Genomic DNA, 27,350 nt, shown 5'->3' with positions numbered 1-27,350 from the left:
CCTTCTTTATTCGACCAATGAGTGGATTTTCCCCTGATGCGATGATTTAGTGATATGATTCAGATTATGCAAAAATGGCAGGCAAACTTCAAAAGGGAATGTGCATTCATTCAATACTAGATGGGGAGGTTTTAAAGACTAATACAGCAGGTTTTAAGCAAACATGTAAATATTCAGTAGTGAAACTTTAGAACCACTAGGGATACAATAATGAGCACAAAACGATTGAAGCAGTTATTTCAATAGGAAATACCTGCAGTGGCAAGTCCCAAAACTCCACTTATTACTGCTTAAATTACTACATAATTAGTGACTGCATACAATAGTCTTGATTAAGTAGTAAACAAGAAGGTTTTGTGTTGAGATTATGTAGTAGTAACAAATAGATCTTTTCACGGGGGTTGCCTAGAGATCAACAATTCAGAGGATAAAGGTTGCTATTGATCATGAGGGGGGAGACAAATTTCTTCTCTCTGGTTCCCTGGTTCCCTCCCACCACTTTGTTTGTTTTCAGGGGTGAATGTCCTGTTAATGTCCTGTTTATATTCTACACTGTCCTGAAGAAGAGTCACACAAAAACCGACCATTGATCTGCAATCATGGTAAGTATCTTCAGATCTCTAGCAATGAACAAGAACTTTAAATGTTTTCATCAGCTAATGAAAATTAATTTAAGATCTACTTTTTAACTGTACTATTAATGCAGTGGTGTCCCAGGTTTGAATCACTCCTGATTACATGAGAAGAATGAAAACAAGCAGTACTGCTGGCCTTAAGGGACAGATTTCAGTGTCCCTGCTATACACTAACTGTAGCTCCTGAAAGTCGAAGGGAAAATAAAAAAGGGTTGGTGAGTACAAAGGAAGATTTATTCACACAAGAAGACAGAAGACAATGATTCACAGCCTGACCCTTATTTTGTTTTATATTTCTGATTTCTTCTCTCCTTCCCATTCTGTCTGTGCAGAAGTACCTAGCCCTGGCTTTGCTCCTGTGCACTCAGCTTCATCTTCTCCATGGTGCCTGTTTCGTCCCCTCGCTAGCGTTGAGTGAAGGTAATCCGCACTACTGTAAATAAACACGTATCACAAATAATATTTGTGTTCTGATGGGATTAGGATTTGGAAACTGTAAATAGTGCACTGGACTTGAATGTAATATTGATGACAACACCTGGAACACACCTGCTTAAAAGTAGATAGTAAAACAGCATTTGACACTGGATTCTGACCCATGCCATGTGTGGCAATGCTGTGTCTGTTTAGATCTATCTGGCTGTGTAGACAAGGACGGTACAGTGCATCCCTTTGACTCAACCTGGAGAACCTCTGATTGTCTGGAATGTACCTGCAATGGGTGTTGTGAAACGTACGTATCAGACATGTCTGACAACCTCTTAATACTACTGCAGGTATAGTGGTAGCTATAGCAGAATGCAGCTGTGTACAACTTTGGTTTTGTTACTTGGAACACATAGCTAGCAAGTTGGGTACCTACCTTTGTAAGTCCAAGCCTCCAAATTGTGTACCAAAGCCAGATTGCGTGTGGAAAATGCACGCACTTCATCTGGAGTGGGCACAATAAATGTGAAACCCTTCCTTGGTGGACAAAATCTGCCATACCTAAGATTTCATTGCTTCCCTGGGTGCCTGTGGTTAATTTAAGGGAAACCATTTTGCATTCTGTACTTTTATATAGCTGGATAATATTGCCAGTCTTGCCCAATAGCAGTGCTCGAAAAGTTTAGTTCTCCCTCATGACCCTTCAGCATAGTCACACCCACATGCCTAGCATCATAGTACCTTTCAGTTCCCCTCTTAACTCCAATTTCAATTTAAATAAGATAAAAATTGGAACTCTTCACATCAGAGGTAGTGTGTCAAATCGTCGTACAATCATCTACTTCCAAAAGTGATTGTTGAATAAGAATACTCTGGAGTACTAGATTGGACGTTGTTCACTTACTACCAGTCGTACCTTTTAGTGCTTACACTATAAGCAACCCAATGAAATGCCTGCCTCTGAAAGCTATGTGATTGCAGGTATGCCAGACCCGTTTCCTTTCCTAAGGACTGCAGAATGGAATTTGACAATAAAAATTGTAAATACAAGGTGTTCAAGAAGAATGACCCCACAGTGCCATGTCCAATCTTTGCCGAAGTTGGAAAGTGAAGTGATGAAGACGTTAAATTGCCACAATAAAGGCTAACTTGAGTAATAAGAATGATTTGTGCATCTCATGTATTTTATATGCATGCCTTGATGTCTAAAGGCCAGTTCAGATCAATGATTTGCAACGAGACTGAATGCAACTTGCAAAATTCCAAGACGTCTGATTGTAAACGCTCTAAAACTGCACTTGGCGATTTGACAAGGTGAGTCTTTTGAGACCCCAGACAACGGCTTCAGACGCTCTGCGACTAATCAGTTCACACCGCTGCAATTTTGTCTGCAACATTCTAAAACCGTTTCGTCTCATTGCGAATCATTGATCTGAACTGGCCTCAAAGACGTTTTAAATCTGCCATTTGTATTTGATCCTAACTGCACAACTATGGGTTGTAAATAGCACAAACATTTAATCATTTTCTGTAAAGATTTCTTCAGATAATATTCAAATATGTAGCTGCACCACATATACGTATCTTATTCTCAGCCTATATATGGTATATGCCCAGCTGCTAATTCAGATTTTCAGAATGGTCTGATATAATGACCCAGAAAGTTATGAATATTTTGGGTATGATTTTATGATTTTATCAGCCTGTCCTCAAAGAGCCAACCTCTGAAAATGGGGCCATGGCTATTGAGAGATTACATTAAGCTAATTTACAACAGACAGTATTTTTTTTTGTCAAAAGAAGCAGTTCCTTTTGCAAAACTTATTTGGTGGTTGCTCCATTTTTCAGGGACCAGGTTCTGACCAACAGGCCTGCATGCCTCCTGGGCAGAGGTGGAAAATCCAAGTTCAGAAAAGTAAAAATCCTCCCTAGTATTTTGTTCCAATCACCTGGATTTTCTAAGTAATTCAATCTGTCAGCAAGGATGCAGAACACATTAGTGAAATCAACTAGAGTTCATGGGTGGTAGAAACGCATGTTTTTTGTCCCTTGGACTTTCCACCTCTGCTCCCAGGTCCTGTGCTGGAGTCTAATCATTGTAAACTGTGTATGTTAAGCAGGATTGGCACTTAGCTGGCTTGTTGTATGTGAAATGGGGCAGACTTTGCTTGCATTATATTCTGTATGCTGTCAGTTAAAATAAGAAATTCAAAAGTAAGCTGTTCTTTCGATTTTTAAAATTAATACTACCAGTAAGAACATGGAGCTATCTCCCCTACTGCCACAGTTCACTGCAGGTAGCAGCATATGCAACTAAATAGTAACCTTCCATCATTAGCAACAGATGGCTTTATAATGGAGCAAATATGGAGGCAGGGAGAGTTTATACCTACTACTCAAACATCACTTATTTAAAATTATTATACCATGAAATTATTTTGTGTGTTACAGTGACATAAGTGCATGTTTCACAACCTTGTTCAGTATACTGGGGGACTGTGAGGTTTGTTACAAGTAGAGGCACCTTGAATGGTGTCTGGGCAAACGCTGCATATGCTGCCTGCTTCAGAGGTCAGCTCAAAATGTTTGTATTCCCACCGTACCAGCTAATCATCCTCCAGCTTCTGTGCCTTCCTCTTTACGGTGGAGCGGCTCATTTCACACCGGATTCAGTTACACCTCACGGCCACATTCTCACCTGCTAAAAGTAAATGCCCTCAGAAACTCAAACCATGTTTTAACCTCTTTCACGGCTTCTCTTAAAAATCCTGTGTCAAAACATGTTAATAATTGAGACATATCATCTGGCCTCAGGGAAATTTCATTATAGTGGGACCTCGGGTCATGTTAAGGATTTTAATGAGCAACTGAATTGTGATCTCACAAGTAGTGGGCAGAAGTTGGAGCACACTATGTGTTTCAAAGGGGTTCCCTTGAACAATGTTAGATCAACCATTCAGGGGATAAAGGTTGCCTTTGATCAAGAGGAGGAGCGATAGATTTCTTCTCTCTGATCCCCTGGTTACAAATTCCCAGCAATTCCAACTTAGTTTATTTTCAAGGACGAATGTCCTGTTAATGTTCTGTCTACCTTCTCCGTCTGCCTGAAGAAGAGTCACACAGAAACCAACCATTGACCTGCAATCATGGTAAATATCTTCATACCTCTAGCAACGAACTAAAACTTAAAATTTTTTCATCAATTAATGGAAATTCATTCAACATTTACTTTCATGAGATTTTAACTGCATTGTTAATACATTCTTTAATGAATATGTTGTTTCTCTTGTTGCCTCAAATACAGGAATAGTCAAATAATTTAATTTTTAAAAAAGGAAGACAAATATGTAGCATGCATAAGATTATTAAGTATTTTAATTTTAATATTGTTTGAAAAATGATTTATGTTATATAATGATAATGATAATATTTTCACTTTTATAAAATTCTCATTAAAATGGAGCAATTTCATTTATTGTTGGGAAATTAGTTGAAAGAACTATATTATGGCATAATAAAACTAGTTCATCATATATATTCATATTCATATTCATATATTCATTTAAGTGTTTTCATCAATTAGGGAAAAGAACTTAAATATGATTACCACTGAGAATATCAAATTATACATTTCTGGCTTTCAAATTCATGGTCTTTGTGAGTTTAGGAACTTATTTGAGGCTATCTCTTATTTAAGCAGTGAATCAGTATGTTTGGCGGCAATGTGTCATAGTGCCATCTGCTGGTGATTCAGCAGAATAAAGACTATACAGCAGGGACACTCAAATCTGCTGATGCTTGATTCTCAAATTTGATTTGCGACGATTTGTGATGATGATGATGATGATAATAATAATAATAATAATAATAATAATAATAATAATAATAATAATAATAATAATGTCCAGATGGTTGCATAAACGTAATATTTCATGCTGTGGAAATCTATATCTTTCGAGAAACTCATTATCTTTGTAGTTATTTAAAGGGTGGCGTGTTCATGGAATAGTTTTTGGGGCGTCCCTCCATCTCCGTAAGACCTAAAGAAATGGCATATTTGTGAGGAAAGAGCTGAACGTCCAAGAAATACTTTTTTGTGAAATGCAATCTGACAACATATTGCAATCTGAGAGTCCTCAAAAAAATATAATAATAATATAAATATAATACTAATAATAATAATAATAATAATAATAATAATAATAATAATTTAGATTTTACAGAGATGGAGGCATGCTTCAAAAACTGTTCCTTGAACACGCCACCTTTTAGATAAATATGAAGATAATGAGTTGCTCGAAAGATATAGATTTCCACAGCATGAAATATTATGCTTATGAAACCTTCTGGACAGAGATCTTATGTTGAACACAAACAGGAACATTATTATTTTTCATTTGGTGTCCAAAATGAATTGAGCCTAATGGGGAAATTGGCTTTATGAGCGAAAATCATAGATATCAGCAGGGGGCGTCATTACATCCAGTGCTGAAGTTGAGACCCGAAAGCTGACCACTTGGTCTGCGGACTGCAAAAAAGGGGCATAGAAGGTCTCCTCGTCTCCCACCCCCCTTTCCTCCACATACTTCAGGGTAAGAAACGAGGGGTAGAGGGGTGTGGAAGAAAGGAGTGAAACGTAAAGGGACTGAACCACGGTCACATGTTTAATGCTTAGACTATGAACCACCCAATGAAATTCCTTCCTCTGAAAGCTGTGTGATAGCAGATATGCCGGACCCATTTCTATTGCTGATGACTGCAAGATGGAGTTCAACAGTAAACAGTGTAAATACAAGGTGTTCAAGAAGTGTGACCCCACACAGCCATGCAAACTTATAGTCGCAGTTGGGAAGTGAAGTGGTGAAGTGGCAAAACTGATACAGTAAAGCCTTCCCTTGTGTAGTCAGAAAGATGTCTCAAGATATTTTTAAATTTGCTGTTTGTATTTGATCCTAACTGCACAACAAACATTTCTTGTTTTGTGTAGATTCCTTCAGATAAATATCCAAATATGCAACTGCACCAGATAAACATGCCTTATTGACAGCCATGTTTTTCTAGTCTGAGATTTTGCAGCATACCCCCCAACTGCTTATGCAGGTTTCCATAACGACCCACAAAGTTATGAAAGGTGTGAGCACAATGGGTTCTTCTGAATTTTTTTGGCCCATCCCACAAGACCCCACCTGTGAAAATGACTAGTGGGAGATTATGGTAAATTACAACAGAATTTTGTTGTGTTTGGTTGTTGCTCCTGGTTTCAGGGACCAGATTCTGACCAGCAAGCCTGATTGTCTCTCACGTCCTCTCCTAGAGTCTAATCACTGTAAACGGTGCATGTTAAGCAGGATTGGCAGTCAGCTAGCGAGTTGTACATGAAATGGGGCAGACTTGGCTTGTGTTATATTCTGTAGGCTGTCAATTAAAATAAGAAATTCAAAAGTAAGCTGTTATTTTGAATTGTAAAATGAATACTACCAGTAAGAACAGGGAGCTATCTTTCCTACTACTATAGTTCACAGCATCTAGCAGTAGATGTCACTAACTAGCAAGCCTCCATTGTTAGGGAGTCATCCACCCCTTTGTATGTGTGTTTGCGTATCTATATATATATATATATATATATATATATATATATGTTTGGCAGTACGTTTTTATACTTATGTGTCCTGAAATTGGCTACTATGTACAGATATTGTTAATTGTTGGTTGAAATAGATCTGAACAGTAGATGTGTTTTGTTTAAGTAGTGTCCAATTGGTATTATTAATAGTTTCAGAGCTAAAAAGTATTCCTGATGATTCAATAAAAGAATGGTTTTTGAAGAAAATAAGTTGGTTTTAGTTCTTTATTTTGTGGCTGTGTACAGAAGTTAATGTTTGCAAACAGAGAGTGTCTGGTGATTTCTCTGGAAAACCCTGTGCTGTATGGTATGCTGACGTGTGCATATAGTTTTAAAAATATATATTAGCAGGTAGCATAGTTGGCTTACTTCCAGATGCTTAATATCTGATAGGACACGACAAGCCTAGCAGCATTTCTTTACTGGACTGGGTGACCAACAGTAAATGGCACATGCCCACTGGAGCGCTAATATACGTCCATTCATTTGCATGTCAGCAAAATGTTACAAAAAAGTAAATAATTAAAATATAAAATCATGAATTAATAATTAAATGCATTTAACATATATTGACTATATGTATTCGCATATTTTCTACGCATATACTAATGTATTTAATAGTTTATTTATTGGTTGTAGCATGTATTCAACATTTATTCATTCTTTTGAGAGTAAAAACGCCCCGTAAGAAATACGTTTGGTAGTCTGATGACTTCTGTACACGAGAAAAGGCAGCTAGCTAGCAATTTCTCAAAGTCATCTAAAACGGCATGCTTAGAATGTATTCCTTTTTTATCTTGAGCAATTGCTATACACGTGCCGAAAGAAACAAACATTTTTAGAATTCATCGATGTTTCAGTTGAGTTGTGATGCATTTCAGCTAACCAACCAACTGACGCTATTGATTGCCTGTACCAGGGGCGGTGTTTTTGATGACGTCAGTAGAGCAATGTCCGCCTCTTGCGGTTACACGTTGGTAGCGAAAGACTACAAATATTAAGCTGGTTTGTTGCAGAATAACTGGAGATATCTAGACGCTGGTGTCTCACAGACGACTTTGCGAACCGAAAGCATCAATTGAAGAGTATAGAAACATATGACAGAAGGCGAACGAGGACTACTCATCGGAAGAATTTTAATCCAACTAAAAAACATCAGCAGGTAGTTTGCCTTGATTTGTACGTTCTGTAAATGTTGGCCTTAAAGGGAACGGTGCTGAATAGGTAACATATCCTGGCAGGTAAACTAGGGTGACTTAAGGTATATGTTTCTGACTTTGTAGATAATTTACCTATCTAATTAAATATATTTGGAATATAATTGCTTCATCGGCCAGTTCTGGTTAAGTTCGATATCTAAGTTAGCTTCATTCAATAGTCTTGCTTGCTAGCTACTGCTACTGAGTACTGCTAGCTAGCTAGTATTTAGCTGGCGTCTATGATGTACGTCTATGATGCCGGCTCGTTTAATTATCAAGTTAATTCTTTAAAAAAACACTTCTATATGATGTTAAAATCAAAATTGACAATATGGCGTTTGCTGTTTCTGTTTGTCTACCAAATGTTTGGTTTAACGCTAACATTCATTGATGTAGCTAGCCGGTTTGACTGAACATTCTGCACAGCTCGTCTACATTGGCGGGTTTAGTTTGCTATCTATATTTTGGTCTTTGCTCACAAGCGAATTAGCTAGTAGCTCCCTAGCTATATAGCTACCGGAGAGATAATCATGATGCTGGCACTGCCACACGGGACGAATGGAGGGAGTCTTATTTGTTAGCCAGCTAGCTGGCACCCATTTTAAACGGAGGCTGATTATTCTCAGACCTAATTTGTGTTTTTGCGTAGTGAATGACTTGCTTTGTCATTGATATAAACTGTCGAAAATTAGCAGAATAGTTTAACCGTAATCACGTATCTAACTAGCCAGTACAGCATAGGTGGTTAATCGGAAGTAGACTATAGTTTTAAGTAGCTCGTTATAATTTAGCTAGTTATGAAGCAGCCGTACTGCTTGATAGCTTAGGTATTTTACTAGCTATCTTGGATGTAAGCTCTATTTTAAGCGAACGTTGGGTTGATTGGGTACATGGCAGGTGATGGCTTGCACAGGCTGAGTTCCCTACCATTGCCGTAGTTGGCTAGCTAGCAAAGTTAGATAACTGACTAGCAACTCTGGCCTTGTGTCGCATACCGTACTGCCGACGTATTTTTATAATTTTAATATATTGATAATTGAATTAGTTTTTTTGTGTGGTAACACTCCTAAAGAAACGCATAAATGCATTCTAACAAACCAAACTCCATGAAAGTGTGAGTTACGTAAGAGTTGAAGATAGACGCTTAGAAAAGAGGGGAAATGGGACCAAAAAAGTGGGGGAGAAACAGTGATAGTTTTTTCCTCCAAATGAGATGTCATGCCTATAAACCATGTGCTGACTGACTGTAGTACTGTGCACAACATAGAGGATTAGTGTCTGGCTGGGGGTGGGGGATGGGGTCATGAGCTCCTCCAGGTCTGCTTCCCTGGAATGGTACTGATGTGTGACTTTTTCCAAATGCCATGACAGTGGCCAACTTATTTTCTAAGGATATTTTCTTCTTGAGGGAGAAAATGGTGCACTAAATGGAAACGTACTACCTTATACACTTGGCATGACTTCACTCTTTTTGCAACATAAGTCTGTGAAGCCTTCAGTTCAGATTGAAAAGAAAAGTTATTGTACAGCCCTGTGTATGGGGTTGAACTGTGAATAATTTATAAATTGTGGCCCTGTGAAATGTGTTCAAGGTTCACTATGAACCCCAAAGAATTAGCCCGATTCATACTTTTTAATTAGCCTACTTCTTTCTTATTTTTATGTACAGCACATTGAGCTGCATCACTTGTATGAAATGTGCCCTATAAATAAAATTTGATTTGATTGATTTGCAGCTGAGTACATAATAATAATAATAATAATAATAATAATTCCTTGAGTTTATATAGTGTTTTTACTACCTGCCAGTGACTCCACCTCAGCCTCCACCAATGTATAAGATGATATATTGTGGAATACCCTTGCCAAGTGCTTATAAAGTGAGTGTGAGATTTTTGCAATTCTGGCATGATTCTTCATCTCAGCCGATGGTTTCCCCTCGGTTTTGCAGTGACGTGGTGGTGGGTGATGATGTAGCCTGGCACTTAGGGTAATGACACGGCGTGGCGAAAACATCATCTCAGGCACACAATTGGGCGATAAGAGACATTGTGAGCATTACCTGCCTGAAATGAGCAGTTGGTGTCATTTAATTGGAGCTCTAGTGGTTAGGAAGCTTCCCACTGGCTTTCTCCGGCGTCATAAAAGGAGCTATCAGGAGACACTGTCATACCCAGAATAGACTTCTGCTAGTGAGCACCTAAAAAGTCTTTCCATCTCTTTAAATATTTATCACTTGCACCTGAGAGACTCTTAATGAGAAGCCTCCGCTGTCATTCTTAACACGTTTTGTCTTTTTTATGGCAGAGGGGGAATTCGTCTTCAAACATGGTGATATTTTGTTCTGTAGTTAATTGACAGGTACAGTTTTTGATCAATCAGTCATATATTGAAATATGATCAAAGTTATTGTTCTGCAATGGTGGAATGCATTTAGAAAATTTACAGTTGACAGCGTTGTATCTGGTTCTGTTTTAAAGTTGTTTTCTCAGGGAGGAAGTAGGCTACATTGAGCCATACTTTGGCAGAGCCGTTTCTCATGTACAGCCTGTGCATGTAGCCTATAAGCCACAGTATTGGTTGTAGTTTAGTCAGACTGTAACTATACTGCTGGTGTTGGTGCTGTGGCCTTCCTTGTACCAAATTATTCAGTTTAAATCCTTCCCAATTGCTGTGATTAAGAAGGATTTTATTGAGATTGTGCCACCAGTAGGTGCTGTCCATCAGAAAGCATTGCAGTGCAAGCCTAGTTATTTCAAATACGCCAGTGCTCTAAAACAGGCTTTTGTAAAATGCTGAGTCGTCATCAGTAGAATTCCATTAAAAATCAACCCTGAGCTGTTAATGTGCCAAGGCCGTGCTTTCCTGTTGTCTCGGTCAGACTGGTTTTATGGTCAGTCAGCATGTTAGCGACCGCATTTTCCATGTCCTTTGTCCAGTCTTGTTTTGATAGAACACCTTCATTAGGCTTGCTGTTATGTCACACTTGCGTTTTACTCGCCGTCTTGCATTCATAGGACAACCTGAGCCGCCCATGAATTGTCTGTAGCAGAAATGAACTGAGCCTATTTTTGGTAGGTTTTGTCCTAGTTCGCAGTCACAGGCCGCTCCCCTGCTGAGCCCGGTCTGCTCGGCACACCAGGACGATCATGATGATGACGATGACGACGGGGGGAAAGCTTCCCTGGCAAAGGCCTCTCGGTTCGGCCCGGTGCTTAACCGCTGGGCCGCTCTCAGAAGCCGGCGGCGTCTCGGTCTGTAAGGGAGGGGCGTGAGCTCGGCACGCGGTCAAAGCCTCGTTCTCTTTGTGTGAGAGCGACAGGCCTTTTCAGAGCGGGCTGCGCTTGCAGAAGACGCGGCGGTGAGCTGTTTGCTCTCGTGGGCTCGACGGAGGGGAGGAGGAGGAGGAGGCGGGAGCAGGGTTCGTGGCAGGCTCGTGGGATCGACAGGCAGGCACGTGGAGGGCCCTTTCCCAGCTCTCTGCCCTGGTCTGATTCAGCTAGCCTGCCAGGAGCTCTTAAGAGCCGCCCGGTCTGCTGATCCATTTCAGGATTTTATGCCAACTTCTGCTCTTAATTATTTAATTAGCTCAATCATATCCTGATCTGACATTTTTATTAACGCTCACTACAGCCTGCTAGTATATCCTAAAAATTTTACTGCGCTGAAGCATAGGAGTGAATGAGTGTAGTTTGCACAGCTCGGAAAACTAAAATGAAGGTAATTCGTTGGATCAGAAATCTGCGCACAGCCCGGTCCTCCCGGACTGGAGCTGTGCACCCCTGTGTTAAGTCTTGAGTGCAGTGCGCTGGAGCGGTTACTGGTTTTAGTCTCTTACTGGGGTGAGGCCCAAAGATTATGTTCCCTTTAACAGTGAGGTCTAGAGTTTGACAGTGAGGTGAGTGCAGCTTCTGTCAAAGTAGAGCGATATCTATGTACGGAACCCGACAGCCCTCAGACACGACAGAGACAGAGCCCAGCATTTTCTAAATCAGACTCAACAAGGCGTCTTATCACTGCTCCACAAATAGCCGGCGGGTACACGAGTGTCACCAGACGTGGGCGTTTTTGACGGTGTCGCAGACAGGGAGACTGGTTACGTGCGGTAGCGGTTACGCTCGAGCCGACGGCCACGGCAGCCCCCCCGCGTCGCCCCACTTCTGCAGACGGAAAGCCGCGCGTGAAAAATTGATGGGTGAGAGGAGCTCGGTTTACACCAGTACAGCGCAGCGAACGGCGGCAGGCCCTCAGCGCTACCCCAGCGCTACCCTCCTCGCCTTTGTGTTGGGAAACGCGAGCTTCTGCTTCCGGCGGCGAAGACGTTGGGCCGCCTGACGTGTCGCAATGCGCCCGCCGCGGGACCGCGGTTGCGCCGCGCCGCGAGGCTTCCAGGCCGTTTGGCCTCAGGATCCGGGTTGCTCAAAGGCACCCCGCCCAAAACAAACACCAGGCCGGAGTTTGACCCTCCTCCCCCCCCTCCCCTCTCTCTCTTCCTCCACAGGGTTCCGGGGCTCCTCTGCTCCCTCTCCACCGGAGAGGCTCTGACAGGTCGGCTCTCTCTCGACTCCGCCCCGAGCTCCACGGCGACGCGCAGGGACGAGGTTGGAAGAGGTGAGCGGCTCACGCGGCGGGAACGCTACGGCGATCAGGAACAGCTGAGCTCGCGCTCGTCACGCCACCCGCCCGGCTCCTTACCCGAGGAGAGCTTTCTCGGGGCGTGGGTGGAGACGTGAAACTCTCCTGTGAGGTCTTTGTCCCGGATCGCGATCTCCGTCCTGACGCACCGTTCTCTCCTCAGCAGGTTCCGTCGGCAGAGCTCCGTTCTCGCTGAGGGGTCCCCAGCTCTCCCCCGCAGCGGGCCAGCGTCGGTCAGCGGCCGCGCCCGCTCCCCGGCGCCCTCCGGAGGAGTCATGACGGAGAGGCCCGCACATGGCGGCGCCCAGCTGACAGTGAGCCTGGCCCTGCTGCTCTGCCTGCTGGGCCGGGCGGGGGCCACAGCCGAGCCCTCCCCGGCCCACTTCCTCCAGGACCTGCTGTCCCGCTACGGGGACAACGCCACCATCTCCGTGCCCCAGCTCCGTGTGCTCCTGGCCCGCCTGAACGTGGGGCAGGGCCAGGGGCAGGGCCAGGGGGAGGGCGGGCCGGAGAGGCAGACACCTGCGGGTGACGTTTCTACGGTGAGTCTGTCGCTGCGGTGACCGGTCCATCGCTGGCACAGACTGGTTCTTATTGCTCCTGCAAGCCTTTTTGATAGCGAGCGGTATTGGTCACATTGATGATGATGTTGCTGTAGTTTTACTACATTTACAGTGCAGTGCAAATGAGTATCGAATAACCCTTAGCATTTTGATTGACTTTCTGGTCTTTTGTACCCTACAGATTTGGCCTTCATTTTCACTCATTAATGAAACTATTGAGGTTATATTCGCATTGGGCATATTTTACATTTTTTCCACGCTTTGCACCGTTGTAGATTTACACAGCCCATCAGATCGAGCCCCTGAGAAGGGATTAGCCAATGAGTAATCCTGCACTTCATTACAAGAACTTCAACAGCAAGTCCAACATTGGCAGTGGGGGAAAAACAAATCATGGGTTATCTGTATTGTGCACTATACAATCATTACGATGTTTAGAGAGAGAGAGGGAGAGGGAGACGGAGAGATATGCTTGGCAGTGCACATTTATATCCCCGAGCTGAAGGACTCAGGACCTTAAATCTTCAAGGTTGTCTGTGTTTATTCATTCTCATGGCTGTTAAACAAACCGCTACTATCAGTTTGTTTAACAGTACAGGACCTTGCGTGTATTAATGTGAAGTCTGTGGCGAAGGTTGGTGAGTGCTTGCTTAGGGCGGCAGTGCAGTGTAATGGGTAAGGAGCTGGTCTTTCCACAGGCTCCATTCCCAGGTAGGATACTACCGTTGTACCCTTGAGCAAGGTACTTAACCTGCATTGCTTCAGTATATATCCAGCTGTATAAATGGATGCAATGTGGATGCCATGTAAATAAAATAAACAGTTGTGTGAGTGGCTCTAGGTAAGAGCGTCTGCTGAATGCTTAATGTAATGTTATGTAATGTAATGTAATGTAGTGCTCGTGGCCTCCGTTCGCAGTGCTTGTCGACGGACGCCCTGCTGGGCGCCCACAGCTTGGACGAGCAGTCGCGTCTGGACGGGCGCGGCCTGCAGGAGGTCTGCCCCACCATCCTGCAGCAGCTGGACGTCGGCGACTGCGGGGCGGAGAAGAAGAAGAAGGAGCCGGCCGACGACGCCCCCCCGGAGGCGGGGCCTTCGCCCGGCGAAGGTGAGCGTCCGGGACGTCCCAACCGCGCGCACGCCGCCCGGTCTGAGGTCCTTGGAGTAGAAGATCCCCTTAGTCCTGAACTTTAGATAAAAAAACCAACAGAAAACAAGCATCCGGCCTGTGCTCTTCTCCGCACGCGTTTGTCAGTGCTTAGCAGCGTGACCTTTAGCAAGACAATCTGATGTCTTGATAAAGGTCACAGACAGAAACGTTTACAGACCAGGAAATGGAGTTAAAATGTGTGTGCGGGAAGACCCCTTCTTTTTTTTAAAAATCGAGCCGTCCATCAGATGCCGAAATTGCTCAGATGTACGAGGTGATTAAAGTGCGCTGAGTCTTGGCAGATAGGTGATGCAGGTGTTTCCCTCTGCTCGGTGTTTCCTGTGTTTGTGCCGTGCACCTCCAACTCAGTGCTGTTTGCTTTGGGCTCTCGCCCAAACCAACAAAAAGACGGTATTCATTCTTGGAGGTGTAGGTGGTAGTTATAAAAAAGCTTTTAATGCAGGGTTAGAGTTAATTGAGTTGACTCGGGTCCTGTTTATCCATTTGGTGGGGTGGGGGGGGTAACGTTATCATCATCGGAAAAAACATTAATTCTCGGACACCTCTGCAATGTTTGTTAACTGCCTACCTCATTGTTTATGAAGAATGTTACCTCCTTTTTCAAAAAGTTCTTTCTGCTGAGTTTAAAAATCTGGAACTGAACCCTGTAATTTGTCCCTTTTTTTTTAAAGGAAATGAACAGAGATGATTACCTCAACATGCTGTTTTTTCAGTTGCTCAGTAACACTTTAAATGCTGCGTATGGGTATTTTGTTCATGACCTTCAGTGCTGCTTTCTAAGCTTTTTTTGTTGTAATTGGTTAACCTCTTATTTTCCAGTCTATTTACTTGTGCATTTCTTTTTGGCAGGAAGACAGTTGTTGGAGTTCCTCCCTGGTTTGGCTGTCATCCTGTATGATTTATGATTTGCTCTTTTGTTTAATATATAACCAGTTCCTTTCCTGAGCTGAGAACAGGACCGAGTCGAGACACTGTGGGCTGGCAGGCAGGATTCACGCGAATGGAGAACTCCCCTGCCGTAGTCACAGACAATCTCTCTCTCTCTCTCTCTCTTTCTCTCTCTCTCCATTTATTCTGCTGACGGGGTCTTTTAGCATCTCCCTCTTCCCCCCTCTAAGGTCAGACCAGCTCAGGGCTGGAGGTTCTGCCTCACGGGACAACCCCGCCCCCCCTGCCCCCCGTTTTTCGGGCTCTGGAAACCGCTGAGGCGGTTCCGGTTGGGCTACACTTCACCGGCCCCGGAGTGGGTGGGGCTCCACGCACGTCATCAGTGACCGACTCACGCGAAACCAATTAAACTGCCCGCTCTTCAGAGCTCAGCACCTGATTCACTCGGGTCACTGACTCACTGATGACACGTAATGGCTCCGCTCACTTTGAGGTCTGCGGAGTCGCGCTCTCCCCTCTCTGCTGAAGGGAAGCGTTGCTGGCACTCCCTGAGATGCCTGTGTGGTTGAGACAGAAAGGCGCTTGTAATTAAGGTGTTATACCTTTCACAAGCCTGGATTTCACTGTTTTTCGCAGCTTAGCCCACTGAACCGCCAGACTGTGTTTTTGCTTTACAGTGGTTTCTCTCTTCTCCGGGTGCTAACGCTGCAGATTTCCCTCTGTTTGAAAGGTGAGCGGCTGATGTGGAGGTCCGCACGCCACTGAACGAACGCAACACTTAACACAATGAGTCTCCTCTTTCAGGTGAAGGGGATTCGATGCCATTCTGATTAAACACGGCCGAACTGAAGCCAAGCGCCTCCAGCGCTTCCTGTCCCACAGCTCTGTCTCCTGATAACGGATGCTTTGTCTCTTCAAAACGTACCCCTCTTATCTGTCACCTCGCTTTCTATCCACCAGATAGACTCTGAATGCATGTACTGTTTATCTGTTTTTTTTTGTGTCTGATGAAGAAGTGGATGGGCAATATAGGAAACTTTCTACATTGCCTATCCAATTTTTTTGAGTGGGATCCTTCGTAAATACACCGCCGTGAGTCACAGACCGCGGCTGGCAGGAAACGGCCCCCATGCCTCCAGCGTACGGCGGCTCCCTCCGGTGGAGAGCGGTGCTAACTGCGGCCCCCCCCTGTGCTCTCTCTGTGTCCCCGCAGTGTGGGGTTTCTCTGTTCTGAGTGTGACTCTGGTGAGCGCGTTCGCCCTCACCGGCGTGTTTGTGGTCCCCTGCATGAAGACGCGCTTCGTGCGCTTGGTGCTGATCTATTTCATCGGCCTGTCCGTCGGAACTCTCTTCTCCACCGCTGTCTTCCAGCTCTTGCCCGAGGTGCAGTAACCCCCCACCCCCCGTACCCCTGCACCCCCGTACCTTCGCCCTCTCTGCTCTGTCTGGACAGGGCTTCACTGAAAACACACCAAAAACTTTCTCACCTTTCTCCCCGTTATTCACTCTGTTTATCTTTTCCTTCTGGGGGTCCCTGAAAGGGGGAGAGCCTGGCACTTGACCAAAAAAGGTGCTTGATTCTAATGAAAATTATGATTCTCCTAAGGTGATTGGTTGGTGATTCTCCTGAGGACCCTGTGATTAGTTCATAATTTGTCATGTCTCTTCAAGCATTCTGCAAAGGCTGGTGCCAGCACACAGCTTTTTAATTGGTTGACTGATGTGCCTTCTGCTCTACGGAAACCTAGCTGGAATCTAGGCAACATTTGCTCTTGATTTTCAGCACCCCTTTGCTATTTTGGAACTTAACTGGCTGTTACGCTATTATTTGAAAGTTAAAAAGATGCCGTGAGTTAAAATGCAAAGCTGTTCGGTGCAACGCACTGCGATGACAATGGCGGCTTTTAATGCCCTCTTGCTCACATTCGAGAGCAGCTGGCTTTTGCTGGGGCCACATTCTTTTATCTGTTGGCCCATAGGCATGGAAGGGTGATTGCAGTGCACCTGTCCTTTAATCACGAGAAAAAGCTCGAGGGCACGTCAGTCACAGAAGGCTGTGTGTGCGCACTGGCCTATCGCAGAACGGGGGGAGGGGTCGGGGGGCGGGGCATTGTCTCTCGTCTCACGCCCCTCCCCTCAGGGCTCATACAGTCACAGTACTGTTGCTGAGAGGAGCTGCTGGCTCTCAGCTGTGAGCGTCTGTGATCTCTGCTGTGGAACTAAGTGGGTCCTTTCTAACAGAACACTGTGGCATTCTTCCTTTCCCCCGAGGGGCGTAAATGATGTGGGTTCCGCTGGCGAGCGCTTGGGCGCTCACCCGTCCGCTGCACGTCCTCTCCAGCACCCCGCTCAAATTCTCTGAGCACGCCTGAAAAATCCTGGAATCACCGTGCTTGCTTCTGCCATGGAAATATACACCCATTCCTGTCCTCCCACTGGTTTTCTTCTCTGAATCAAAGCTGAATCTCGTTTGAAGTCCTCATTAATCACAGAACGGATGGGAAAGGAGAGGGAAAATTGAGCAGTGTCTCCTTCTGCGAGAGAGTGTCTGTCTGAGCAGGATGTGCAAGACCCCTCCAGGCACATCCTGGTGTGCGGGAGAGGAGGGCGGCCATCTTTATGAGCGGGACACAGACGGCACTTCTCTGGTGACGGACTCTGCTGTTTCAGTGGGGGGTGAAATCCACTGGTAAGGTCATGCGCACATTCTCAAAGGATGTCCTCCTTGAGAATGTGCGCATGCCACACTGATTTCCACTAAACAATTAAAAAACAATTCACTTGTTTTTTTTTTTTTTCTCTCTCTCTCTCTCTCTCCCCCTCTCTCTGTGTCTCTCCCCCTTACCTTTCCTGTCTGCTATTTGACCCCACCCCTCTCTCTCCCTCCCTCCCTCCCTCTCTGTGGTCGCGGTCAGTCTGGGGTTATGGGTTCCTGTGCGTCACGGTCATCTCCCTGTGCTCCCTGGTGGGCGCCAGCGTGGTGCCTTTCATGAGGAAAACCTTTTACAAGCGGCTGCTCCTCTACTTCATTGCCCTGGCCATTGGCACGCTGTACTCCAACGCCCTGTTTCAGCTCATCCCAGAGGTAGCGTGGGTGCCCAGGGTGCCGCCGCTGTCCCGGCCAAACTCCTCCCCGATTCTCCTGCACCGTCCCCGAACGGGGGGCCCAATGAGCTCTCCTCTGGGCCCTGCCAATCTTTGCGGTGCTGGATTGTGATTGGGTGTCCGCACCCAGAGCTTAAACGCTCGAGGCTGGTCAGGGGGCTCCTGGAGGATTTGGACTGGGAAGCGTTGATTTGAGGTGCTGTGTTTCTTTGTCCTCAAACGGTTATATGTTCAAGCGGTGCTTTCTGTGGCCTAGATCAAAGCCCTTGTAGCTGTAGATAATAAATAAGGAAATACAGTAATATAGAGACTTCAGTAAAATTAATGCTAGTTGAAGATTCTGTATTATCTTCACAGACCTGCCTGTTGCATTCTAAGGGCTTGAAATTCAAAGTGCAATAAAATGTAGATATACCGTATAATTAGGTTTTGCACCTTTGGTAAAGGTCACTTCCTTTTGATTTAACTTAATGCAAGGAGTCCCAGTGTTTTTTCTTGGAAAATGGTTGATAAACTTCATAATATCTCATGATTTGAAATTATGTAAGGACCTTTGAACTAACTCACATCAAGGGACGAGAGCTACTGCTACTCAAAACATGGCATTTCAAGTTTATTTTGAAGGTCCAGGAAACTGGATTCAGATTGTGGTTATGTTTCCCAGGAGTGACAATTGATTTTCTTCTTATTTCTATGTAGTTTTTAACCCAGTTGTGACCATTAAATTGCAATAAACACTATTCGGTTATTGTGACCTGTTCAGCAGACAAGGACAGCTGGGCGTGTCTCCTGCGTTCATTAACGTTCATATCCGTAAGACGCCATTTGTGAAGCATTCGTCATCGCTAGCTAGACAAAATGAAAGATCTATACACTACACCCAAATAAAGTCAGTCTTTGATTCCACATGTCTTATCTTGAAAGCCATTTCATTGTTACTCGTTAAGGGTAGGCCTACTTACTGATCCAACACGTTCTGCGACAAGTTCCAGGCGATTCTTTTTTGCAAGAATCATTTAAAAATATTCCTTATCTGTTTCTTACTGCAAAAAATTACTAAAATCACACGTCGGCAAAGCATTCAGAGATTTCAGTTTCCTGGACCTTTTAAAGCATTCCTTTAATGGGACTGTCATTATTCCCTGTCTTTTTTGTTATTCATTTTTGATCACCTCTATTAACTTTGTTGAGCAAAGCTGTCATTGATTTGAAATGAATATCTACGACAGTATGTAGTTATTGTATTGTTTTTGCATGCAGAATTGTTTGATTAAAAACAACAGAAAATGATGGAGCTTACTAAAGAACAGGAGATAAAAATATAACATTAAATACAAAGTAATTTGCTTTGATCTCTAGGAACTAGAAATGCATACTGAAAATACTAGAAAGGCTCCAGTTACATAATGCTCACTCTCTCTGTAATTCATATTTGAGATGCTTGCATGTGAAGAAATAGATCAGATCGTTTGTTATATTGACTTTCAGAAGTTGTACAGTAGAAATATTGCGTAATTCAGTGAATGTTAACCAGAAAGACCTGAAATGTCTTCTCTTAGGAAATCTCAAACTGTCATTCACTGTCATTTTTTGCTGTCATGTTCAGCTCATCCCAAATTCATTATTATTTTAGTGTCGCATAAAAAAGTCATTGTAAATGAGTCTCGGGTTGGTTGTTTTTCTGACTGAGCTGCGTATCGTGTACCCAGGGGGAACAGCCTTGTCACTTTCTGGTGAACAGGTTTCTGTCTTTCTGTAATGCCGCCCGTTTCTTATGCGTAGGCTTTCGGCTTTGATCCCATGGAGGCGTACTACGTCTCCAAATCGGCCGTGGTGTTCGGGGGCTTCTACCTGTTCTTCTTCACCGAGAAGGTCCTGAAGATGGTGCTGAAGCCTAAGAATGGGGTAAGAAGGTGCTGGTGGGGGGCGGGGGGGGGGGTTTCCGTGCGAATCCTCCGTGTGCCAGAAATGACCTTCGTGACACGTCTGTGCTTGGCTTAAGGGCGTTGTCATCATCTGTTACTTGAAGTGGCAGAACAAAATTTATTGGAATGTGAAGGCTGATTTGAAAGGGTGAGACCGACTGGTTCACCCTGTTCAGCAGGACTTTGGCTACTGTACTGAAAATCATCTCTCTGACAAGTGCAGATTCCATTTGTGATCGTGGTTTGCCACGGTATGTGTTCAGTAATGCGGCAAGTCTTGAATATTCCATTTCCCGTTACCAAAACTAAATTCAGACCGAATGAACTCCGTAGAATCCTGCATATGTTATCAGGCCAAGTGTTACACTAATGCAGCAGCTGCGTACAAACAATGAATCATGAACTGTCACATGATTGCGTCTCCTCACATTATCTATTTTCAACTTGAACAATGACCTTTTACATTAAGAACCCAGCACAGGTTCATTTTAACCCCCTCTGAAGCACTCGTTTTTTTAACACAAACCCAGAAATGACATGCCAATATAAGTGGTTACTATTCTTTCTGACTAGTCCTTTCTGACTACAGGCATAATACCAACCTCTTCTGCAAGGTAACCCTTGTGAGTTTGTTTTCCAGGAATCAGAATTACTCTAAATATTACTGAAACAAGCTCAAACACTGTGGAAGTGAACTTTTTTTCCCTCACCTAAAAAAAAAAAGTCTTTTTTTTTCGCTGGACATAGATGCTTGTGGCTGTGCCTGGTCAGCTTGTGAAAAATTCAATCACAGTTGTCTTTGCTTCATGTATTGTGTGTGCTGTATTTGATCCTGTGATGTCACTGAAAATGGGCCATGTAACCAAACTTAACACCAAGTTTGAGGGCACCCCCTTGTGGATGTAGAGATTCACTGCACCCACAAGTCAGGCTTAAGATTTAGCTTAATTCTCAGTGACATGCATCCACATGGCCAGTGCCTGTGAGAATTAGGATTCATTTTATGTACAGCTCTACTGGTCTCTCTGGCACCGTCACCCACTGCACACCATACAGCGGTGCCAGGTGGAAGAACAGCATTTCCCACAGTAACCGGCCATTTTGTCTCGCCTCCGCTCGGCTGTGTTCCCAGAAGCCCCAGGGCCACGGCCACGGCCACAGCCACTTCCCGGCCGAGCACTACGCCTCCAAGGCGGACTTGGAAGACGGGGTGACGGAGAAGCTGCAGAACGGGGAGGCGGGGCTGGCCCTGGCCGACGGGGACACGGGGGCCCGGGGCCCGGGCGAGGACGACAGGGTGCTCAGCGCGGGGCAGACTGTGCAGGTCAGTGCAGGGGGATAAGAGGGCTAAAGGCTAAAGGCTAAGCTCCGCAGCTGCTCTCCCCCCTGGCCTCCACACCCTCAGGGGGGATTAAGGTGCTAAACCCCACACCCTCCCTGTCCAGTGGGGTCAGAATCTCCTGGAGAACAGCACAGTCTTCTCTCCGATGTTTGTGCACTGTCATTACACAAACACGTATGGAAAACTGTTGTTGATGGTCTTTGTCTCAATATAGGCCACCTTATTGAAATCTGACAGCCATGTGATAAGTACCACAGGATCTGGTACCGTCAGGAACAGATGGGTTCATTCAGTACTGTCACTTGTAAAATATGAACAATAGGTCATTAGTTTCCACAGTTAATTCAATTTGTTAAAATGTATTCATGAAATGGGTGACAAGATTGATGATTGAAATAAGTGAAACTGCTTTGATGTGTGAAGAGTGCTGATCCGTATCACATGGATTGGATTCAGGAGTGAAATGGCAAAACCGATATGCAAGGTGTGAATACGTTTACAGTTGCCCCAAGACTTGTACCTCCATTGACCACAGGAACCGCCGAATTCGGGCGGGGGCGGCTGCTATTGGTTGAAAGGCACGGCGTACACGGACATCGGCACGCTGGCGTGGATGATCACCCTGAGCGACGGGCTGCACAACTTCATTGACGGCCTGGCCATCGGTGCCTCCTTCACTGTGTCCGTCTTCCAGGGCATCAGCACTTCAGTGGCCATCCTGTGCGAGGAGTTCCCCCATGAACTGGGTAAGACCCGCCCCCCCCCAAGCAGAACCCTCCAATCACAGGCCAGGGAGGCACCACTCATTTCAGCATTTAGCCAATGACAAGTTTGAATCTCCACTGTTTCTCTTCTCCCCTTTTCCTCACCCCATAGGCGACTTTGTGATTCTGCTCAATGCGGGCATGAGCATACAGCAGGCTCTCTTCTTCAACTTCCTGTCGGCCTGCTGCTGTTACCTGGGCATGGGCTTCGGCATCCTGGCCGGCAGCCACTTCTCTCCTAACTGGATCTTCGCCCTGGCGGGCGGCATGTTCCTCTACATCGCCCTGGCTGATATGGTGAGGGTTCGACACAGAGGCTGCTACATTATTGGCTAATCCGTGACACACAGTGGGATTGAGAAAAATGGGAAGGGCTGGCAGTGTAATATCACATTATTTCATTGGGGGAGGGTGCCATTGTATTATTTTTCTAACAACATAAGGACAGGCCATTCAGCCTACCTAGGGTTGTAATTCACGTGTCTTTATAGTGGGTATCCTCTTTAAGCAACATTAATGTCATGAGTACTGCATTTGTGAGGCTATAAGAATGCATCTAAGAATAAGAATTGCCTTGACTGTGATACCGGTTATGTTTTAGATATTTTAAACGGGTTGTGCTCTAACCCAGTTGCTGCCTCTGTTTCTTTTTGCAGTTCCCGGAGATGAATGAGGTGAGCCGGGAGGAAGAGGAGGGTGGCGGCAGCGGCTCCCTCCTCACCTTCGCCATCCAGAACGCGGGGCTGCTGACGGGCTTCGCCATCATGCTTCTGCTCACCATGTACTCGGGGCAGATCCAGCTGGGCTAGGCCCCGCCCTGCCCCGCCCCACTCTGCCTGGCCCCACCCACCCCCACCCGGTTCCCTTGGTTTCGTACTCCAGCAGTGCCATCTTCCTGTATCGCAGCCGAAGTACACACGTTCCCATATGCAGTACTGCATCCTAATGCCTTTAGATCTCCCTTCCCGCTCCTATGACCTTTGACCTCTGTCCCTTGCCCTAAAGAAATGGAGATCCTGTAACACGTCTTATGGACGTCCGGAGCAAGCATGTGAACATCGTCTCCATCAGCCGAATTACAAATTGAAATGGATTTTTAAAAAGCACAGATATCGGGGATATATCAGCTCTGGAGATTCATGAAGTGCAGTTAATAACTGCGAATTCCCTCAGACCAAACCTATGACGGTTGGTTTAATTTCCGTTCATTTTTGGCACTGTCTGGATTACCTGTCCTTTGTACTTGGGGACTGTGAATAAGCTTGCGGTGGAGGTATGGCAATCAGAACCCAACTCCACCGATGGACCTACAGTCACGGGCCGGGGGTCCTGGTGTGATACGCCATCTTGGAGCACTTTGCACTGTCGTTCTTCGATATTGGTGGACCCCACGAAGACCTCTTCCCTTGAAAAGTCATATGACATACCTTAGAAAAGGTCATTCCATACCAAACAACCCAGAGAGTGGTGAAACATCTTGCGCCTGAGAGATTATCTGTGTAAATGTCCATTTTTATTTATTTTTTTGGTAAAACGGATTGCCCCCCAAGAGTCTGTCTATGTAAATGTTCATTCTTATTTATTTTTCATTCTGTTTTCATAACGTGAAAGAATTTGCCTGGCTCGCAGGGACTGAAACCTAGATGGAAGACCAAATACGAGCCGTTCTTCTGTGTGAAGGGCCTTTTAAGAAAACCTTCCCTCGCCTCTCTTGAATTGGACTTCTAGAAAATGTAGTTTTTGTAACTTTCCTTGTAGTCTTTTTTTGTTTTAAAATTTTATTTCATTTTTGTACTGCTGTCAGTTTATTGTTGTGCAGGATGGTCATCAGCAGTGGCGGTTGGCCGTTTTCCCACTGGTGCAAAACAGACCGGTTCAGTTCGATTCAGGTTCTCTGTGGACCATCCACATGTGGCGAACTGTACTCTGTAGGATACTGCACTAATGCAGTATATTTGCCTGGATACTGTTCGTTTACCGAAGGCATTATTTTTAGTATCTTTGGTATATTTAGTTCTTCATAAACTATATTTAATTAAATGTTTATTATGATCATGTAATGAAAAACCAAGGATCAAATAATGCAGACCTGTTATGGACCCACATAATTAGGTTTGCTTTGTTCTATACCAGATGTGATGAGACCATAGATATTTATGACACTACTTATGAGTTGAAGTAGGCTTTAAGTGTTTCATTTCTTGCACAAACTCGCAGTCTCCCTGAGGACTTTGTGGGACTGCTTTGAGATCTGCTCTCTGTAAAGCCTTACAGTAAGGCAGGGCTGGCTGGTTAAATGAATGGTGGCAAAGCCAGTGTTGGTGTGAGTTGGAGAGGACTGCTAGAGTCTCAACTGGAATGTGGTTCATTAGGTATCGTTCTTTAGAAACCAAGTATTTTTGTGCTAGAAAACTGCCAGGGCTGATTGACTGTGGCTGTTCCGTTGGGCTCATTCGCTTTCTTGTCTCCGTAGATTGTCTTTGGTCGCAAATCACGCAAATTGCTAGTAGCGTCAAGTCGATAATATGTAATGATGCTGTTAACTCAGACAGTGAGCTGACACCATTAGTTGAAATAGTTCAAATTTTGAAACATCAGCTGTAGTTCTGTGTTGTTTACATGCAATAATTTGTGTTATATGCAAAAAAAATTATACTCGATTTTTGCAGCCCTGGCTGCGTTAATTGTGAGATCTCGAAACCAACATTACGTATAAAAATACTGTCCAATACACATCATGCAGTGCTAAGCTAGATAGTTGCTTCAAGTTGGAAAAAATTAAGAGCAGCTAAACTGGACACCCTCTGTATGTTCTATTTGTTTTCAGTTACTGGCATGACATTTTAAGCATCTTATCATGGTGCGGGGCACAGTTTTTACGTCTCGTTCAATATTTTTTTCTCCACAAAGAGTGAATTTTGGGATACCTGCTGGATAGATCATATTTGTTCTGACACTTTGATTTCTGTTGTCACAGTGGTGGATTTCAAACAGGTGTAGTATGAGACATCTGGCCAGTAGGGGGAGACAAAGGCTTTCTTAAACTCAGGATTACTTTGACGCTCACTAATAGCTGACAGTGTGAGCTTTCCCCAAGTTATACAAGACCCCTGTTCAAAGATGCTAGATTTGTTTATTTGAAGATACACTAACGCATTCAAATGTTGATGTCAAACTGACCATATTTACCTTCAACAGATGGGTCCAGTACTATCATTTTGGGGCAGACAGTATATGTGGTCCTCACTCTGATCTCCCAGTGGTGGTGAAGTAGGCATTTTTCTATTACAGGTGCATAAATCCCTTCGTCAAGACAGTAGATTAACTGGTTGATGGAACCTGCCGCTGTAGCCTTTGTCTTGGTGGCTTCTGTGGTGTACATGAATACAACATTTGTGTGCCTTTGTTGTATACTTTACCAGCATTGACAAGTGCAGCCATTTTAGATTACATCCACTTTTGTTATATGCAATATATGGTGCAGAACTGAAATAAAAATGCCTAAATCTTAAAACTGAAAACATTTAGATCTGGTTGGAAGGATGGTGGTTATTTCCTTTGGGTAAATGTATTCAAAATGTGACTATGGCGTCTGCCGATTGAAGCTATCTCCTGTCAGTGATTTTCAGTCGCAGTCAGTGTGTTTTGTTTTCAGTCTTTATAAAGTTTTAATGAAGGCAGTAAAGAATAGCACAAAAAGCCATTTGTATACTTGAAAACCATCACTGTACATCTGTTTGCCAGCCTCCTGGTTATCTTGGTAATGGGTGGTGATGCTTTTAATGGATGTTACTGTCTTTTTACCTGATGTAATCATCTGTGCTTAAACAACTGAATAAAGACTGAAAGGGGATGTACGGCATTTCTTCCTAAAATAGACAGTTCCCCAGCTGCATCGTTGTGTTGATTATTTTTAGGTTATAGTTCTGAATTAATATACACTACTAGCTTTGTTATCCTTGGAGGGAGGGAACCTTGTGACAGTTGTCACTTGTCATTTTGTTGAAGCCATTATTTGAATTGAAAGTGAGAAGAACTTTTCATTAATAATGCCATTAGAATTTTGTTCTTTATTTGAAAGTGGCAAGTCATCCTCCTAAAACCCAGCAATTTATTTTTGTCACCTTGTAGGGTCTTTGGTCTTAATATCAAGAACCATATATTCTACTATCCTGAAAAGTACACTACAAGGGACATTCAATAAAAATAAGGTTTTTGGAGAAAAAAAAAAACTTGGACTTTTTCTGCTGGGTTTCAGTAGGATATGCTGACTGTAGCAGATTAGTTGTAGAATTTAAAGCACCATTGAACCAAATGTGACTGGTCTGTGTTAGTTTGAGTGAACAAAACTTCATCAGTAATTTCATATTGATGCTATTTATTTTAGAGGAGCATTTATTTGAAGGCCTACACAAATGGCAATATACCCCGAGAAGTTTGGGACTGGTTTTCCCAATGGTCAATAAAACTGTGTACATATGGTGAGCATATACACTTTCTCTGGTGTTTTATTTTTTTTGTTGATTAAGGGATCATCATCTTTTTAAAAATTAACTGAGTAATTTTTTAGTTGTTTCTTATTTTTGGGATTTCATTGATTAGCTTAAAATAAAAACAAACACTGATTATTAATTTACTAATTTACTCTATGAATTCTGTGAAGTGTCTACCATCATACGGTTTCCTAAAATGTAAAAAAAAAAAACAAAAAAAAAAAACAGAACAACGTGTGTTGCATTACGTTATCACGTTCCCTAATGGAGATTCTGAAGCCTAAGATCAACTGAGACTTGTATATGCACCTACAGTAAATGCTGTTACATGTTTTCCCCCTTGTCATGGGAGTGGATTTTTAAGTGGTGTCAGGGTTGCAAATGTCCTGTACTTCATGTGAGGTTTTATCATTTTTGGAGGAGTATTGATTATGCTTAGGATTACAAACTGGTACTCATTAATGACGCAATGTCCAGAAACTTTTTTTTTAAAATCTCTTTCTGTTGTAATTGGAAGCTCCACCATGCCTGTTCATTGTGTTGAGTGGAAACGTCTTTTTATAAACTTTTTTTCAAAACAT

General features: G+C 43.9%; 1 protein-coding gene across 6 annotated transcripts; it reads left to right on the top strand.

The window, feature by feature from the left end:
• Positions 1–505: 505 nt before the first annotated feature.
• slc39a14 (solute carrier family 39 member 14) lies at positions 506–27,349 on the top strand. Of its 6 annotated transcripts, XR_004767141.1 has the most exons (15): positions 506–602; positions 707–850; positions 968–1,055; positions 1,266–1,368; positions 2,043–4,210; positions 12,385–12,494; positions 12,682–13,060; positions 14,000–14,189; positions 18,056–18,225; positions 20,028–20,150; positions 21,303–21,494; positions 22,048–22,258; positions 22,389–22,573; positions 22,933–23,182; positions 23,247–27,349. XR_004767141.1 is itself a non-coding variant. In XM_035435829.1 (14 exons), the coding sequence occupies exons 5-14, from the start codon at positions 4,208–4,210 to the stop codon at positions 23,083–23,085; spliced, it is 1,713 nt and encodes a 570-aa protein (XP_035291720.1). In that variant the 5' UTR covers positions 506–602; positions 707–850; positions 968–1,055; positions 1,266–1,368; positions 2,043–4,207; the 3' UTR covers positions 23,086–27,349. The 6 variants fall into 6 exon arrangements, 5 of the variants coding, with proteins under 5 accessions (XP_035291720.1, XP_035291718.1, XP_035291719.1 ...); XM_035435829.1 differs by having other exon boundaries at positions 12,685–13,060; positions 22,933–27,349; XM_035435827.1 differs by having other exon boundaries at positions 22,933–27,349.
• The last annotated feature ends 1 nt before the right edge of the window (position 27,350 follows it).

This window comes from Anguilla anguilla, chromosome 10 (assembly GCF_013347855.1).
Source record: "Anguilla anguilla isolate fAngAng1 chromosome 10, fAngAng1.pri, whole genome shotgun sequence".
Classification (NCBI taxonomy): domain Eukaryota; kingdom Metazoa; phylum Chordata; class Actinopteri; order Anguilliformes; family Anguillidae; genus Anguilla; species Anguilla anguilla.
This window is presented reverse-complemented; position numbering and strand designations above follow the sequence as displayed.